At 46.0% G+C, this 16,237-nt stretch overlaps 1 protein-coding gene across 2 annotated transcripts; it reads right to left on the bottom strand.

The window, feature by feature from the left end:
- Positions 1 to 4,640: 4,640 nt before the first annotated feature.
- EXO5 (exonuclease 5) lies at positions 4,641 to 9,323 on the bottom strand. 2 transcript variants are annotated; one of them, XM_062191053.1, is made up of 2 exons: positions 9,201 to 9,323; positions 4,641 to 6,176 (listed from the first exon to the last, which is right to left on the bottom strand). In XM_062191053.1, exons 1-2 carry the CDS (start codon positions 9,282 to 9,284, stop codon positions 5,022 to 5,024), a joined length of 1,239 nt encoding a protein of 412 aa, XP_062047037.1. In that variant the 5' UTR covers positions 9,285 to 9,323; the 3' UTR covers positions 4,641 to 5,021. The 2 variants fall into 2 exon arrangements, with proteins under 2 accessions (XP_062047037.1, XP_062047038.1); XM_062191054.1 differs by lacking the exon at positions 9,201 to 9,323 and adding an exon at positions 8,540 to 9,158.
- Between the last annotated feature and the right edge of the window lie 6,914 nt (positions 9,324 to 16,237).

The raw sequence follows: 16,237 nt of genomic DNA, 5'->3' as shown, positions 1-16,237 counted from the left end.
CTGGCTATCTTAACAACTACACATTACGGTGGTATAGTTTTATTTTCTGAAAGGTAAACACAGGCTGATCTTCGCCTTTCTCCTTCAGCTTCCCTTAAGTCTCGGCATTCGGAAAAGGTATACCTGTCACTCTTCCACCACCAGGCTCTCTGCTCGGGCTACAAGCCCTGAAACAAGTTACACCATCGTCCAGAATATGTGCTCGTTTTAAAAAGGGAAGTGTATGCATCATTTTCATTTAAAAAGAGAGACATCACTTTAAAAAAATACACTGGAGAGTCAAAGTCAGCAGTACGCTAGAATAATTGAGTGTGGTTGCACCGGCGAGGTTTAGGGAGATAAAGAGGCCCCAACAACTAAGGGCCTGAGAAGGTAGATGAAATATTAGGAGAGCTTGGATCCGCAAAACCAGAGGAGGAAAACGTGTCAATAAGGAGTGAATGGTCTACTGTGTCAAGTGCTAATGATAGGTCAAGTGAGATGAACATAAAGAATTGATGTTGCAGTTAGCTATATTTAGGTCACAAGTGTTTGTGGAAACACGCCATTTATTGGAGTGGTTGAAGTTTGATAAAACCTGTGAGAGTTTTGGAGCTGGCACTGTGGCACAGCGAGTTAATCTTCCACTGCTTTCCCCATTGCAGGGAGCTGGATCGGAAGAGGGCAGCCGGGACTCAAACTGGCGCCCATAAGGGATGGCGGTGCCGCAGGTGGCAGCTTTACCTGCTATGCCACAGCACTGGCCACATAGTTTCAGTTTCTTTTTTAAGTTTTATTTATTTGAAAGGTGGAGCCACAGAGAGGGAGAGGCAAATACAGATCTTCCATCCTCTGGTTCACTCCCCAAGTGGCCAACACTGCAGACTGGGAAGTCCAAGGTCAAAGTGCCAGTACATTCAGTGACTGGTCAAGGCCTGTTTTTCTGTATATGAATAGCGCCTTCCCATTATATCCTCACATGCTAGAAGGAGCAAATAAGCTCCTTTGGGCATGTTTTTATAAGGTCACCAATCCTATTCATGAGGGCGACCCCTCGTGATCTAATCATGTCCCAAAGGCTCATCTCTTAATACCATCATCTTTGGAATTTGGATTTCTTTTTTTTCTTTTTCCTTTACAGGCAGAATGCGAGAGAGAGAGAGAGAAAGGTCTTCCTTTTCCGTTGGTTCACCCCCCAATGGCTGCTGCGGCCGGCTTGGGCCATTCTCCACTGTCTTCCCCGGGCCACAGCAGAGAGCTGGACTGGAAGAGGGGCAACCGGGACAGAATATGGCGCCCCAACTGGGACTGGAACCCGGTGTGCCGGCGATGCAGGTGGAGGATTGGCCTAGTGAGCTGCGGCGCTGGTTGGAATTTGGATTTCAATATAGTAATCTTGGGGTAGGGGGAACACAAACATTTAGTCTATAACAGAGGCAACCCTAACTACAAATTTCTCACTGTGTGAGAAATCATAAAGTGACAACTAGAAAATGTTAGATTTTAAATAAGACTAAAATATGGACTAGAGATCTCAGGAATTTACTGAATTCTGACAGTGTTGCCAGCTCACTCTTTTTCTTTCTTCTTAAACCTTCTAATATTACTAACATGCCACAAAACCCTTAGCAAATTCTTTTCTTGAAAACTGTTAGCTTAATTAATGCTGTTTATTCCACAAAGTGCAGTTATTATGCCTCCAATTGAATTCCAAGTTTCTTAAGGCCTATAAAAGTACCCAGTATGGTGGTGGGTGTGTAGCTCAGTGGTTAAGTTGCTGCTTAGGATGTCTGCTTCCCATTATCCCATTATCAGAGTGTCTGGTTCAAGTCCTGGTTTCTCTGCTCCAATCCAGCTTCCTGTTAATGCACACCCTGGCAGGTGGCTTGAATACTAGAATCCCTGTCATCCATTAAGAGACTCAGACGGAGTTCTGCTTTGGCCTATCCCAGCCTCGCTTTTGCAGGCACTTAGGAATTGAATCAGCAGACAGGAGATGTCTACCTCTCTGCCTTTCAAATAAAATGAAAATCAATAAATAAAAAAATTTTTCAAAATATTAAGGATTTTGGGGCCGGCGCTGTGGTGTGGTGGGTAAAGCTGCTGCCTGTAGTGCTGGCATCCCATATGGACGCTCGTCTAAGTCCTGGCGGCTCCACTTCTGATCCAGCTCTCTGCTATGGCCTGGGAAGGCAGTAGAAGATGGCCCAAGTCCTTGGACCCCTGCACTCACGTGTGAGACCTGGAGGAAGCTCCTGTCTCCTGGCTTCAGATCGGTGCAGCTCCGGCCATTGCAGCCAACTGGGGAGTGAACCAGTGGAGGGAAACCTCCCCATCCCCTCTGCCTCTCCTCTGTGTAACTCTAACTTTCAAATAAATAAATAAATCTTTAAAAAAAAAAGTGCTTAGAACAATGCCTGGCATATAACAGCCACTTAGTCAATGGGCAGGGTTATCACAAGATTCCTGGTGTCTCTAAGAATATGTGGATCTCATAGAAGCAACTTATTGTGCCTTCCATAGATGTCCAAGCTTTACCAGCTCGGATATAACACAGAGCCACACTAACAACATCTTCCATGTTCTCCTGGCTCTTAATCTTATTCTTCATGCAGAAACTTCTCCTCTGCCAACTGCCCTCCCCATCCACCTGCTCTGGAAGTTCTCCAATAGTATCTTCATAAACAAGTCCTTACCTCCCAGCTGGTGTCCATACAATTCTGCCCTCTGACACCTTTGGTGATGTTTATAGCTAAGAGTTCCACTGCACTTTAAGATGCACTGACACTCCTCTCTACCACCTTTCTATTTTGCTTTAAATGTATGTTATTTTTCACTTTACAAAAAGGGTATCATGTTATATGTACTCTTTTGGGACTTTCACTTAAGAGACAGAGGTGGTGAGAAGAGACAAATGGAGAAGATTCCCATCTACTGGTTCACTCCTCAAATGCTCACAAAGGCTGGGACTGGGCCAAGCTGAAGCTGGGAGCCATGAACTCAATCCACATCTCCCACATGGGCGGGAGGAACCCAATTACTTGAGCCATCAACACTGCTGCCCAGGATCTCCATGGCAGGAAGTTGGAATTAGAAGCCAGAGTTGGGTATCAAACCTGGGCATTCCGATGTGGGATGCAGGTGTCTTCACTAATGTCTTAACCACTAGGCCAGGTGCCCACCCTGGCACTTACTTTTTTCACCAACATTGTGCTGCTAAGATTGATGCATATTGTTGAATATCATTATAGATCATTTGGTTGTTATACCATATCATACACACTTTTAATGATGGCATCTGAATAATTTCTAGGTTTTTATTTTGTAAAAGCACTACAAAGTGAGTCAGGCATTGTGGCACAGGGGGTTAAGCCACTGCTTGGGACATCCACATCCCACACTGGAGTGCCTGGGAGAGAGTCCTGCCTCCACTTGTGATTCAGCTTCCACTAATGTGCCTGGGAGGCACAGGTAATGGCCAAAGTACTTGGGTTCCTGCCACTCACATCAAGACCGGGATGGAGCTCCTGGCTTCAGCCTGGCCCAGCCATGACTATTGCAGGCATTTGAGGAGTGAACAAGTACATGGAAGATCTCTGTCTCTGCCTTTCAAAAATAATATTCAATTTTTCAAAAGTGCTGCAAAGTCTATCCTTGTTAATATTTTCTGATGTACACATATAAATTTTTAAGCATATACCTAGGAGTGTTATTGGATTTTACAACGTGTTAATATCACATGGTACTTCAAGAATTGTATTTTTCAAACCTAATTTTTTTTTAAGATTTATTTGTTTATTTGAAAGGCAGAGTTCACAGAGAGAGATATCTTCCATCTACTGGTTCACTCCCTAAATGACCACAACAGCCAGAGCTGGGATGGTCCATAGTCAGGAGCCAGGAGTCAGGAGCTTCTTCCATTTCTCCCATGTGGTTGCAGGGGCCCAAGCACTTGGGCCATCTTCTACTGCTTTCCCAGGGGCATTAGCAGGTGGCTGGATCAGAAGTGGAGCAGCTGGGTTTTGAAGCAGGTGGCAGCTTTATGTTACACCACAATGCTGGCCCATTTATCTAATATTTTGACTTCCTATTCCTACTTTATCTTCCTATCTCTGAGAATATTTATTGTATTTTAAATTATTGGTCTGCCATTATACTAATTGTGCTTCAGAAATACGTTTAGGTATTTTTTTTTTTTTTTTTTTTTGGACAGGCAGAGTTAGACAGTGAGAGAGAGAGACAGAGAGAAAGGTCTTCCTTCCGTTGGTTCACCCCCTAAATGGCCACTACAACCGGCACACTGAGCCGATCCGAAGCCAGGAGCCAGGTGCTTCCTCCTGGTCTCCTATGCAGGTGCAGGGCCCAAGCACTTGGACCATCCTCCACTGCACTCCCAGGCCACAGCAGAGAGCTGGACTGGCAGAGGAGCAACCGGGACAGAATCCAGCGCCCCAACTGGGACTAGAACCCAGAGTGCCGGTGCCGCAGGCAGAGGATTAGCCTAGCGAGCCACAGTGCCGGCCTGTTTAGGTATGTTTTTAAAGGCTTGAAATAACATACACCCAACTATGTATAGTGGCCACCTTTGAATGATCAAGATCATACAAAAAAAAACAAAAACAAAACAACAACAACAAAAAAAAAACAGTTCAATTGTCCTGACAGTGTTTCATTTTATTATATAAATGTAGACAGAAAATAAGAAAAGAATTTTTTCTTGAGTAAGAAAAATAGGGAAGACTTATCAGGAGCTGGAGACTTTTCTTAGGAAAATGACATTTGCTGGAAGATACCTTTGCTATAGCCATGATGAGCATCCACCTTCTGGTAACCCACAGCAAAGCTCCATGGGTAACCCTGTATCGCTCCCACTCATCCTTGAGTATTGCTCCTGGACTTGGATGTGGCTAGAGGCCGCAAAAATATAAAAACAATCAAAATAAGAACATGATCTCCATGAAAGCAAAGCTTAGAGAAGGGTCCGCTTTTACTGAGGTATATTAGGAGTTCCAGAAAGATCAACATTTCTGAAAGCATACTTTCTATTTATTTGACTTTTTAGGCTGGGGCTCCAGTGTGGAACTTAGCACCCCACCGCCCTTTCTCCACTTGCAAATGTCTGTATAGCTGCACGTCCGGCACTTCCAAGCCTCTTCTATGTCAACTCCTCGAGGCTCTCGGAGGCCCTTCCAGTAGGCCATATAATGCTGCACCTTGCCTTTCACCTCTTTCTCTTCAAAGGCTACAATTTCTGTACCCAGTAGAGTGGCACTCTCTTGGTGAATATACTCAATCTTCAGAATATCGATGACTGGGAGGTCTGACAGGGTGAGAGATAAGAATACCAGTTCCATGAGGTCACCCAAAGACTTCACAGTGAAGCCTCCCCGCCGGGCATGGCTCAGCACTGAAGGCCCCAGTGCCTTGTCTGGACACAATTTTGTGTGGTGGATGAGACTTGCAGGGGTCACTTTCCCTTGTACCATGGCATCAAAGATATATTTGTATAGGCTGACTTGAAAACAGTCTTTCTTTTTCTGCGCTTCTAGAGGGAGCAGAGGGCGCCTGCGTGTCTTGAGCTCTGCCAGCTCCAGTTCCCCCTTGGCTGTATAGTGCAGCTCATCAATCACTCCAACAAGAAGCACACCCTCCACTTCCCCAAACACTGGAAACTCTCTGATGCGTCCTTCTGACTGCAGGGTAGGAATCATTGATAGTATGTTCAGAAACTTAATTGCCCAGGCATCTTCTTTACTGGTGACAGGGACGGTCACAAGATCGTGAAGTTCTAATTCTCTAGCTAGATGGATGCTGGCCCCAGTATCTAAAACAGCTGCCTTCTCAGGTGTCACAAGGTCAGGAAGCTCCTTTCCATATGCCATTTGCAGCTCACACCAGTTCTGAGTAGACAGGTCAGTGACATACAAATATTGAAGGTGGAATCTCTGCATGGGTGATGAGATATCCAATCCTCTTTCGCAGTTCTGTAAGCTTCTGGGCTTGCCATCCTTCCCAGGGAGTTCAGAAGATGGGCCAGGCTTGCCAGGTGAAGCACTTGACTCTTGGGCATCTTCCAGTTCTAGAAACTCCATGAGCTCCGAGTCACTCAAGTCTGAGAACCCTGATGCTTCAGCTGATCCGGTCTCCTCTCCCCCAGTCTCTGACATGGCACAGCTCTGGACTGGGAAAGGAAGGCCCTGCATAGCATGTTAAAGAAACGCACGGAACAAATAATAACAAGTAAAAAATTCCTCAGAAGCATTTTAAAATCTAGTGAGATAAAAAGAATGATGACAAATTATTTATGTATAATCTTTGAAGAAGCCTATTTATTTATGATCAATTAGTAATGCCATAGAGTTGTAGTACAGACTATACAATAAATCTCCTTTTATTATCGACATATGTTCACTTAGCAGAGTTTTTTAAGTGGGAAATGGTTTTATTCCTCAATCTTCTACTAGCATTGTGTGTAATTTTAAGCAAATCACCTTCCTTGGCCTCAATTTCTTTAAATTTAGGAGATTTCAGGTTTGCCTTTTTACTTCCAAACACTACTGACAACATTTTTTCTTCATTTTTAGGTGAGCACATATCTGTATAAATGTTGAAGCAGTGTTTGACAGTTTACCATGGACCACTTCTACAATTGTTTTTTATACAAAGTCCTTGACTAGGGAAATAAATCTCAATCACAGACTGTGCCTTGAGAGAAATCAGCTCCACAGTGACTGCTTTTAAATGCAGTTCTCAGGAACACAGTATGGCAAGAAAGAAAAGAAAAAGATCAACTACAGAGAAATACAAATAAACGTACTGCTGCACAAAGTAACCCATGAAGTAATGAGATGTTCACAACATGCGGAAATCACTAGCTTTTTAATACTTGAGATATTAAGGAAAAGCCAGGAGAAAAAGCTTTTGGTGGGTTTTAATTTATCTTTACTCCTTACTGACTATAAATTATTCTCTTAAAATTATAAAAATTGGTGTTTGCCATTAAACTGGTATTTCTCATACAGTTTATTTCTTTCTATACAAGAACTTAACTCAGAATGGAATATATCTGTCTATAAACACTGTTAAAAACCTAAAATTTGGAACAGACTATTAGCCCAGTGGCTAAACACCTGTGTCCACCCCACACTAGAGTACCTGTATTCAATGCCCTGCTCTGGCTTCTGACTCCAGATTCCTGCTAATGTGGACCCTAGGAAGCAGCAATAATGGCTTAAGTAATTGGGTTCCTGACACCTCTGTGGGAGGCCTGGGTTGCATTCTGGCTCCTGGCTTCAGCACTGGCCACTGTGGACAGGGAGGGTATGAACCAGCAGATGGGGGTGCACTTTCTCACTTGCTCGCTCTCCCTCTCTCTGATTCTCAAAATTTTTAACCCGAAATGTATTACTATAAGTAAGAGTAAATATTTATTGTGTCTTTACTGTGTACTGGACACTGAGCCAAGCGCTTTACACCTAATATCTCACCACTTTTTTCTGTGAAACATTTCAAACATAGAAGCAGAAAGAAGACAACAATGAATACCCAAATTTACCAGGAAGACAAACAACTGTTGACAGTTGGCTGTACAAAAGATTTTACACACAACATGGAGAACAAGGTCGTCCTCCGTGGGAAAGGGAACCATCCTGTGTAGAGGATGCAAGAGCAGGGGCATTCCCATGGAGTTAGTCACGTAAAAGAAGAAAACGATACCCTAGGGATGGGTGATTTAATCCCAGATGTGTAGCCTGGACTTTCCTAGGCAGCAAAATACCCAGGAGAGAACACGATGCAGTGCACTGTGTCCCAAAATGCAGTCTGTACGTCTTTGACACCGAGATGATTTCACACGGTGCATGTAACATTCCTAGATGCCCTTAGAATAACTATAACAGAGCACCTATCCAATGCCTAATTTCACAGATGATGTTTCTTAGGACATGTTTGGCTTTTTTTTAAAAAAAAAAAAAAAAAGTACAAAATGTGAGAATAACAACATAGGTCTTACACTAGTATGCCAAAAATTGTTATGTGGCAAGTAGGTGAGATGTCTGGGACACCCAGCACAGAGCCAGGAACGGCCGGTGGATCCCGATTCTGAAGGCGATCCCAGCAGTTCAGGAGCGTTTAGTTGTACGCCACTCGGCTGCTGAGAAATCTGAGACCAGTTTTTAGTGTTCCTGAAGCTCCTGACACATCTTTAAAGTGAGAAGACCCCTTGGAGCCCTGCTCAGGTCTCCAACCACTGCGGGATAAGACACAGCACCCATATCAGTAGTCAGGGAATGGGGATCTCCCTCCGTTTCCCAGGGAAGAGATGGCATAGCGTGTCCCCTCTGACCAGTGAAGTGGACCTTTAGGAGAGCGGAAACTCCGCACCTGGAACTTAGCTGGTCTTCCTCATCATGGGAAGGGCAGCATAATGAAACGACAAGGCTGGGGGAGAAGCAAGCAGCTCCGAAGGCCCAGGTCTGCAGGAAGAACCCGATTAGCCACTTGGGACCTTGCCAGGGTAGCGGGGGCCTTTTGGTCCTTTCTCCCCTGACCGCTCCCTCACCTTGTGATGTGTCTTCCTCTCTGATCCACGCTGCACACACTGCTGCCCACCCTAGATCTTAGGTAACGCTCGCCTCTCTCCTGGGGCAAACTCTCCACCACTTCGCGTTCCCCAACCCCTGGATGCAATATCATGATCCCGTCCCTGTTCCCTGGCAGCAAATGAGTTAAGAAGAACCAAGGTCCCCAGGAGCTCCGGGTCTCTCTTCCAGCTCCAGCTGAGACCTGAGGCTGTTCCCCTGGGGTTCCCGCTGCCTGTGCCACTGCCACTGCCTCACTCTCAACACCCCGACTCGGCCGGCGCGTCCGGTGCGCTGGGACTCCCAGGGCGTTGGGCTTCAGCGGCTCCTTGGACCTCAAACCACCGTCTCCCAGTGAATGGCGCGCACGCCCTCGGGTGTCCTGTGCCCTCCCTACAACGTCTGGAGGAGCGGGGAGCGGGAGTAACAGGTGGCCGGCGCCGGGCGAGGATCTCAGCCGAGGCAGGGTCTTCCGAGGGCGTAGGTCCAGAACCCGCGGGAACCCGGCCCGCGAGGGCAGGAGAGCTGAACCGTGAGGGCGGGCGTCCCTCCCACCCGCGGAGGGGGACGCGGCCACTGTGGCGACAGAGCCCTGGGTTCCAAAATGCACGCCGTCCAGCCCCCTACCCCCATCCCCCTAACCTCAGCTGCTCCGCCACACCCCGGACTGCACCCGGCTCGGCTGCCGCCGCGGAACTGCTGCTGGACTCCACCCGCCGCCCGCATGAAGAAGCCGGAGAGAGAGCCGCCGGACACACCTCCCGCCCAGCCCGGCACTCAGAAGCCGCCCGGCGCCCAGCCCCAGCATGCTCAGCGCCTGCCAAGGACCGCCCCTTCCCAGAGGCCTCCGCGGCGCCTGCGTCTGACGAGACGGCTGTGGCGGGGGGGCGTGTGAGCGCTCTCGGAAGCCGGGCGGTGTCTGTGCGCCTCTTAATTCCAGACAGAGCTGCTGTCACCCAGCCACAAAGCTCCGCCGCAGGCGGGTCGCCCGGCCAGTGTGAGAAAGGCCCGCACGCGCCCCTCGCCCCCGGGGCAGCTGGCCTCTGCCGCCACTTGGCCGCCCTCGGTCGTCAGCTCCTCCCAGCAGCCCTGCCAGCTGGAAGTACATCCACGAACGAGCTCACTTTTCAAAAGTGCCGGCGCTCGGTGTTTGTGTTCGGTTTGCTTACTTTTTAAAGAAATTTACTGGGACCTGGGGCCGGCGAGTCCCGGCTGCTCCGCTTCCGATCCAGCTCCCTGCTAATGGCCTGGGAAAAGCGGCGAAGGATGACCCAAGTGCCTGGGCCCCTGCACCCACCTGGGAGACCCGAATGGAGTTCCAGGCTCCTCGCTTCTGCCTGGCCCAGCCCCGGCCGTTTTGGCCATTTGGGGAGGGAACCAATAGATGGAAGATGGTTTGCTCTTTCTCTCTTCCCTCACCCCCGCCTCCTAAGTAAATCTGTTTAAAATTTTTATTTACTTTCATTTTACATGAAAGGGAGACACAGAGAATCTCCCATTCTCTAGTTCACACCCCAAATGCCCACAACAGATAGGGCTGGGCCAGGCTGAAGCCAGGAGCCAGGAACTCCATCTGGGTCTCCCACGGGTGGCAGGTGCCCAGGTACTTGAGGCACCGTCTGCAGGCTCCCTGGGGGCACATCAGCGGGGAGCTGGAATTGGGAGCAGAGTGAGAACTCAAATCTGAATGCGGGTGTCCCAGAGACCATCTTAAACACCACATCATTGCCTGCCCCAAGTCTGCTTACTTTGAACCAACCCTTCTGTGGTAGACATCCTGAGTGCTGGAGAGAGCCTGTGGTTATGAGGGAGAACGACCTTTGTCTTAGGGGTACGGAAGTTGAGGAAAAGCTTCTTAGACAAGTGTGAAATAAGAAGGCTTTGCTGGATTGGGGCTGGAGGTGTCTGCCCCCCCCCCCCGCCCCCCCCCCCCACCAACATACCTTTCCTCAGCCAAGAAGTAACCAGTGACAGGAAAACCCTTCCCGAGTCCTGCACACCTGCACTGCTTGCCAAATGGAGTTGGGAGGTGGGGCCAAGGCAATGCCAGAGAAGCGATTGAGAAACAGTCATGGGATCTGGGGAGAAGAAGTATCCAAGATAGACATACCATATTCCTCAAAGCTTTCCACTCGCAGACCAGCCTTGAAATTCACAAAAGGGTTTCCTTCCCTTGAAAAGGCTAGCCCAGGAAGTCTGGGTATTTTAGGGTCCATCTGTACAACTCCTTGATTTGATTCTTCTGTCTCCAGGAGTACCTGTAACCATGGAAAAACTGTGACACACAAATGGTCTATTTCCCTATCATTTCATTCTTCCTTCCTTGGTCTTTTGGAAGATAGAATTTATATTTCTAACAGTGCACTGACTACATACAGTCTGCCAGGTATCAGAGTAAGATTTTAAACTCATGGAAGTATTCGGTAGAGCTGTGCTGTCCACAATATGCTAGCTACACTACACGTGGCTCTTGAGCACATGAAATGTGGCTAGTCCAAAATAAAATGTAAGTAATGTAATAAAGTACATACCATATTTTGAAGACTTTATACCAAAAAATAATTTCATATTGATTACATGTTGAAATGATAGCATCTTGGATATAGTGGGTTAAATAAAACATTTTATATTAATTTAACATATTGCTTTTTTGTTGTATTGCTGTAGCTGCCAAAAACTTTGAAGTCACACATGCTTTGCATTTGTTCACTTTATATTTCCCTTGGATGGTGCTGCTCTAGAACATCTGAGCCTTAAGCACAGAGAATTCATCTTGCTTATGTTTGAGTTCTTTGCAGGTGCTGGAATCATAATATGATCTTAATGTGCTCAAGAGAACCCCACTGATGATATTCTGTATTTGAGAATATATTCTGATTGTACCTTCTAAATCAATACATATGCTATGGTTTGTTTTTGTCCCTGAAGTTCATGTGTTGGAAGCTTGGTCCTCAGTGTGGCAATGTTGGGAGGTACTGGAAGAGGTAGAGCCTGGTGAGAGGTGGTTAAGTCACTGAAGTTGATGTCCTGGGAAGGGATTAACAGTTCTCACAGGACCCCCCAGTTTCCATAGGAGGGTGTTGTTATAAAAGAGCAAGGGTGCGGGGCATCCCTGCTTTCTGTCTTGCCATGTGAGGTGCCCTCTTGAATGCACTCATACAACAATGTCATGCATGAGAACATCACCAGATGCAAAACAGAGGGGACTGAACTAAGGGGGGGGGGGGCTGCTTGGTCATAGATTTTCAGACTCCAAAATAGTAAGTTTAAGTACATTTTCTTTAAAAAGTACCCAGTGCTTTGTGATAGCAACAGAAAGCCAGTACACCATGGTAACAAGTGTTACAAAGGAGGGAAGCAAAGCAAGCAACATTGTGAAGCAAACTGAGTGGTGTTATTCCACTGGCTACTGCTTCATGTTGAGCCTTAGTTCTTCCACATGGATTTCAGAGTAATTTTAATTTAAATCCCATAGAATAAACCCTATTTCTAGTTTATTTAATACATTCAGCCAAGAAGTCACGGGTCCATTTGTGAAGTGTATCACATGTCATTCCTTGATGATATGGTACAAACTAAATCTGGGAGGATGATTAGGTGCTAACTACTTAAGCTGGGAAGAAGGAAGAGGAAATCGCACAGCTGAGGGTAAGAAACCTTGAAACAGCATGGGATATTTAGGGGATCGTGAGGTGTTTATGGCTGAAACAAAGTAAGCTTGAGCCAAAATTAGGGAGCAGTTTACCAACAATGGGCAGTATTCTATACCAAGTGTTATATGTTAACAAACTTGACCTTCATCTTCATGAGAAACGATACCAGGATTTTAAGCAATAAAATAATTTTTTAAACGATTTATTTCATTTATTTGAGAGGCAGAGTTAGAGAGAGAGAGAGACAGCGAGGTTTTCCATCTGCTGGTCTACTCCCCAAAAGTCCACAATGGCTGGAGCTGAGCTGATCTGAAGCCAGGAGCCAGGAACTTCCTTCAGATTTCCTGCGTGGATGTAGGGGCCAAAGCACTTGGGCCATCTTCCATGGCTTTCCTAGGCACTTTTACAGGGAGTTGGATTGGAAGTGGAGCAGCTGGGACTTGAGCTGGCACTCATATGGGATGTCAGCACCACAGCACTGGCATCACAATAATTTGGTTACATACGTGTTAGAATGATTACTATAGCACCCATGGGAGGATAAAGAAAATAGCTTAGATTTAGAAAAATGAAACCAAACAAAACAAAACCAGGCCTCTACTTAAGCATTTAGGAAGTACTAAGAACCTGAGTAAGGCATGTAAATGAGGATGGAGGGGAGAGAGCCTGAGATCCTCACAGAATATACAGGAATCAGTGAATGATTAGGAAGGTAAAGAATGAAAGAAGTTTACTGGACAATTGGCTATATATGGTAATACCATTTTCTGGATTAAGGAATAGACATTTTAATTAAAAAATTATGAGTTCTGGACATGTTGACCCTGAGGTGACTACAAGATATCCATGTGGTGTTATCCAGAGGGATATCGAATATATTCAACAACTCAGGATAGATTTCTAGTATTAAAATATAGATTTAGGGGCTGGTGCTGAGGCGCAGTAGGTTAATCCTCCACCTGCAGGGCCAGCATCCCATATGGGCACCAGTTCTAGTCCCGGCTGCTCCTCTTCCAATCCAGCTCTCTGCTATGGCCTGGGAAAGCAGTAGAAGATGGCCTAAGTGCTTGGACCCCTGCACCCATGTGGGAGACATGGAAGCTCCCAGCTCCTGGCTCCTGATTGGCCCCTGCACCCACGTGGGAGACCCAGAAGAAACTTCTGGCTCCCGACTCCTGGCTTCAGATTGGTGCAAGCATGGCCATTGTGGCCATCTGGGGAGTGAACCAGTGGATAAAAGACCTCTCTCTCTGTCTCTACCTCTCTGTAACTCTGTCCTTCAAATAAATAAAATAGATCTTTAAAAAAATGTAGGTTTAAGAAATGTTGGGGGCCAGCGCTGTGGTAGTGGGTAAAGCCACCACGTGCAGTGCCAGCATCCCATATGGGCACCGGTTCAAGTCCTGGCTGTTCTACTTCTGATCCAGCTCTCTGCTATGGCCTGGGAAAGCAGTGGAAGATGGCCCAAGTCCTTGGCCCCTGCAACCCCATGGGAGACCTGGAAGAAGCTCCTGGGTCCTGGCTTCAGATCTGCCCAGCTCTGGCCGTTGCTGCCATTTAGGGGAGTGACCCAGTGAATAGAAGACTCCCTCTCCCCTCACCCCACTTCCGCCTCTCTGTAACTCTGCCTTTCAAATAAATAAATCCTAAAAAAAAAAAAAAAAAACAACCAAACTTAAAAGAAGTGTTGAATGTCAATAAGATCAACCAAACATAACATGGAGCTACAGAACAGAATATGCCCAATAACGCAGCCTGGGGAAGGACACTTATGTGATCAGCAGGAGAGGTGCCTGTGAGGTGAACAGAATGAATAAACAGATACAGTAAAAGGCCAAGCCAATGGGTAGGCTCTGAAGCATAACAAAGATACCCTGGGGCAGTAGATCAAAGAAGTAAATCTTATAAGAAAGGCAGAGTGGTTGTGTTCAGCTCATGAGGGGCAAATACTTAGAAAGGATAATAAACAGAAAAAATGCTTAAAATATGTCCAAGGTTCACATCTATGTGTAATTAAAGAGGTTCTCCGTTGCTTATCTCACCTAAGTGAGGGGTTTTTCTTGAGTGAGTTTTCACTTTCCAGTTTTAAAACCCTGATTCCATGAGCTGATATTGAGAAATGGATAGGATTTGAAACGGTGAACCATAAGCCCTTCTAGGAACCGCTTTCCTGTCCTTCCAGCCATCACTCCATCCCCATGGTTCCGTGGAAGCTCAGCTCTCTGCTTTGTTGATTTACTTAGGGTGGGCACCTGACCCAGGTGGGCCAGTAAAAATCTTCCCACAGGAATTTGAGACTGGAAGCGAGAGAAACAGCTTTCTGAAGCTGTGCGATGGAAACTGAACATACATAAAATCTGGAGTTGACAGTAACTGATTTACAATGAGGTGATTTAAAAAACAAACAAACAAAAAAACAAAGCTAGAATGAAGACACATATGCAGAAAGGACAGACGGAAAGAGAACATCTGGATTTTTCAAAGTGCTTCGGTTTGGTCCCCTGTAATGTTGTTATGTAGCACAGCCCTGAATTCCATGAGATACCTCATAGCCCTCTAATAGGAGCCTCCTCTGAGACATCAGTAGCCCTCGAGATTTCTGCTATTTGCAACCTAATGATTCATAACTATGTACACATTTAGTCAGAGCTCTTATGGGATGGAAAAAAAAGCACAAAAGTACAGAAGGAAGACTAGACATAATGGAGGACTTTAAGTGCCAGGCTTTGGACTGACTGGAGTAGCAGCTATGGGTACGAAGGCGAGGGGGAAATCTATGAACATATTTAATAAAAGTTAATGAGAGTGAGAAAGAAACTTGTACAAAATCATTATGGAAATGGCCTGGGAGTCGGATTTCACAATAAGCAATGGTAATTAATTAATGCTCATTAACACTTAGAAAGTCATGTGGATCCTCCTTTGTGTCTCCTTCCATGTGTTAACTGTAATTTGTTAATACATTCACAGGTGGTCATCCGTGGTAGATCCTGCCATTCTGTGTACTCCACCTCAATTGTCAGGTCTCCTTCACTCTGATCAAAGAGCTTGTGGCCAAGATTATATTTGCTAAGTGCAATTTAGAGAGACACTCTTCTCCTTAAAGGGATTTTCACCAGGTAGTTGCAACCTCAGCAGTCTGGGACTAGAGCAGTTGGGGGGAAAATATCTCCTTCCCCAACTGAGATCTAGTGGGCCTACTATTTTTTTTTTTTTAAGATTTTTATTTATTTGTTTGAAAGGCAGAGTTACAGAGAGGCAGGGGCAGAGAGAGAGGTCTTCCATCCACTGGTTCACTCTCCAAATGGCTATAACTGCCAGAACTGTGCTGATTTGAAGCCAGGAGCCAGGAGTTTCTTTGGGGTCTCCTACATGGTGTATGGGCCCAAGGACTTGGGCCACCTTCTAATGCTTTCCCAGGCCATAGCAGAGAGTTGAATTGGAAGTGGAGCAGCCGGGACTTGAACCAGCACCCGTATGGGATGCTGGCACTGCAGGTGGCAGCCTTACCCACTATGCCACAGCGATGAACCCCTGACTGCTATTTAAGAAAGTACAGATTCCTTCTTAGCTCCAGGGATAACAAATGTTACGCTGTTTCTATGGGATACACTCAACTGTTCCTAGGCCATGTTGTTGATACTGAGATAAGCTGAGGCTTCTTTGAGGACTGATAGGGCTGTTGGTCTGGGAGTTGCTTCAGCACCAGCTATGGCTCCAGCAGTTCCAGATCTAGCTGTGGGAAAACTAGTCCAGCCTCTATGAAGGTCAGTTTACCAGTATCTATCATACAAATGCACATACCATCTAATACAGAAATTCCAGTTCCATATATATATATATATATATATATATACACACACACACACACACACATACCTATGTGAGAAATGAAAATATGTAAAACTGTTCACTGCAACAGACTGAAAACAACCCAAGTCCATTCATGGTGAACTGGCTAAACATTCACACCTAGGAATACTACACATCCATAAAAAGGTAGAATGACCCTCATGATATACTAAA

The sequence above is a fragment of the Lepus europaeus genome, chromosome 5, assembly GCF_033115175.1.
Source record: "Lepus europaeus isolate LE1 chromosome 5, mLepTim1.pri, whole genome shotgun sequence".
NCBI classification, from domain to species: Eukaryota; Metazoa; Chordata; class Mammalia; order Lagomorpha; family Leporidae; genus Lepus; species Lepus europaeus.
Note: the sequence above shows the minus strand (reverse complement) of the source record. Positions and strands in the feature narration are given on the sequence as shown.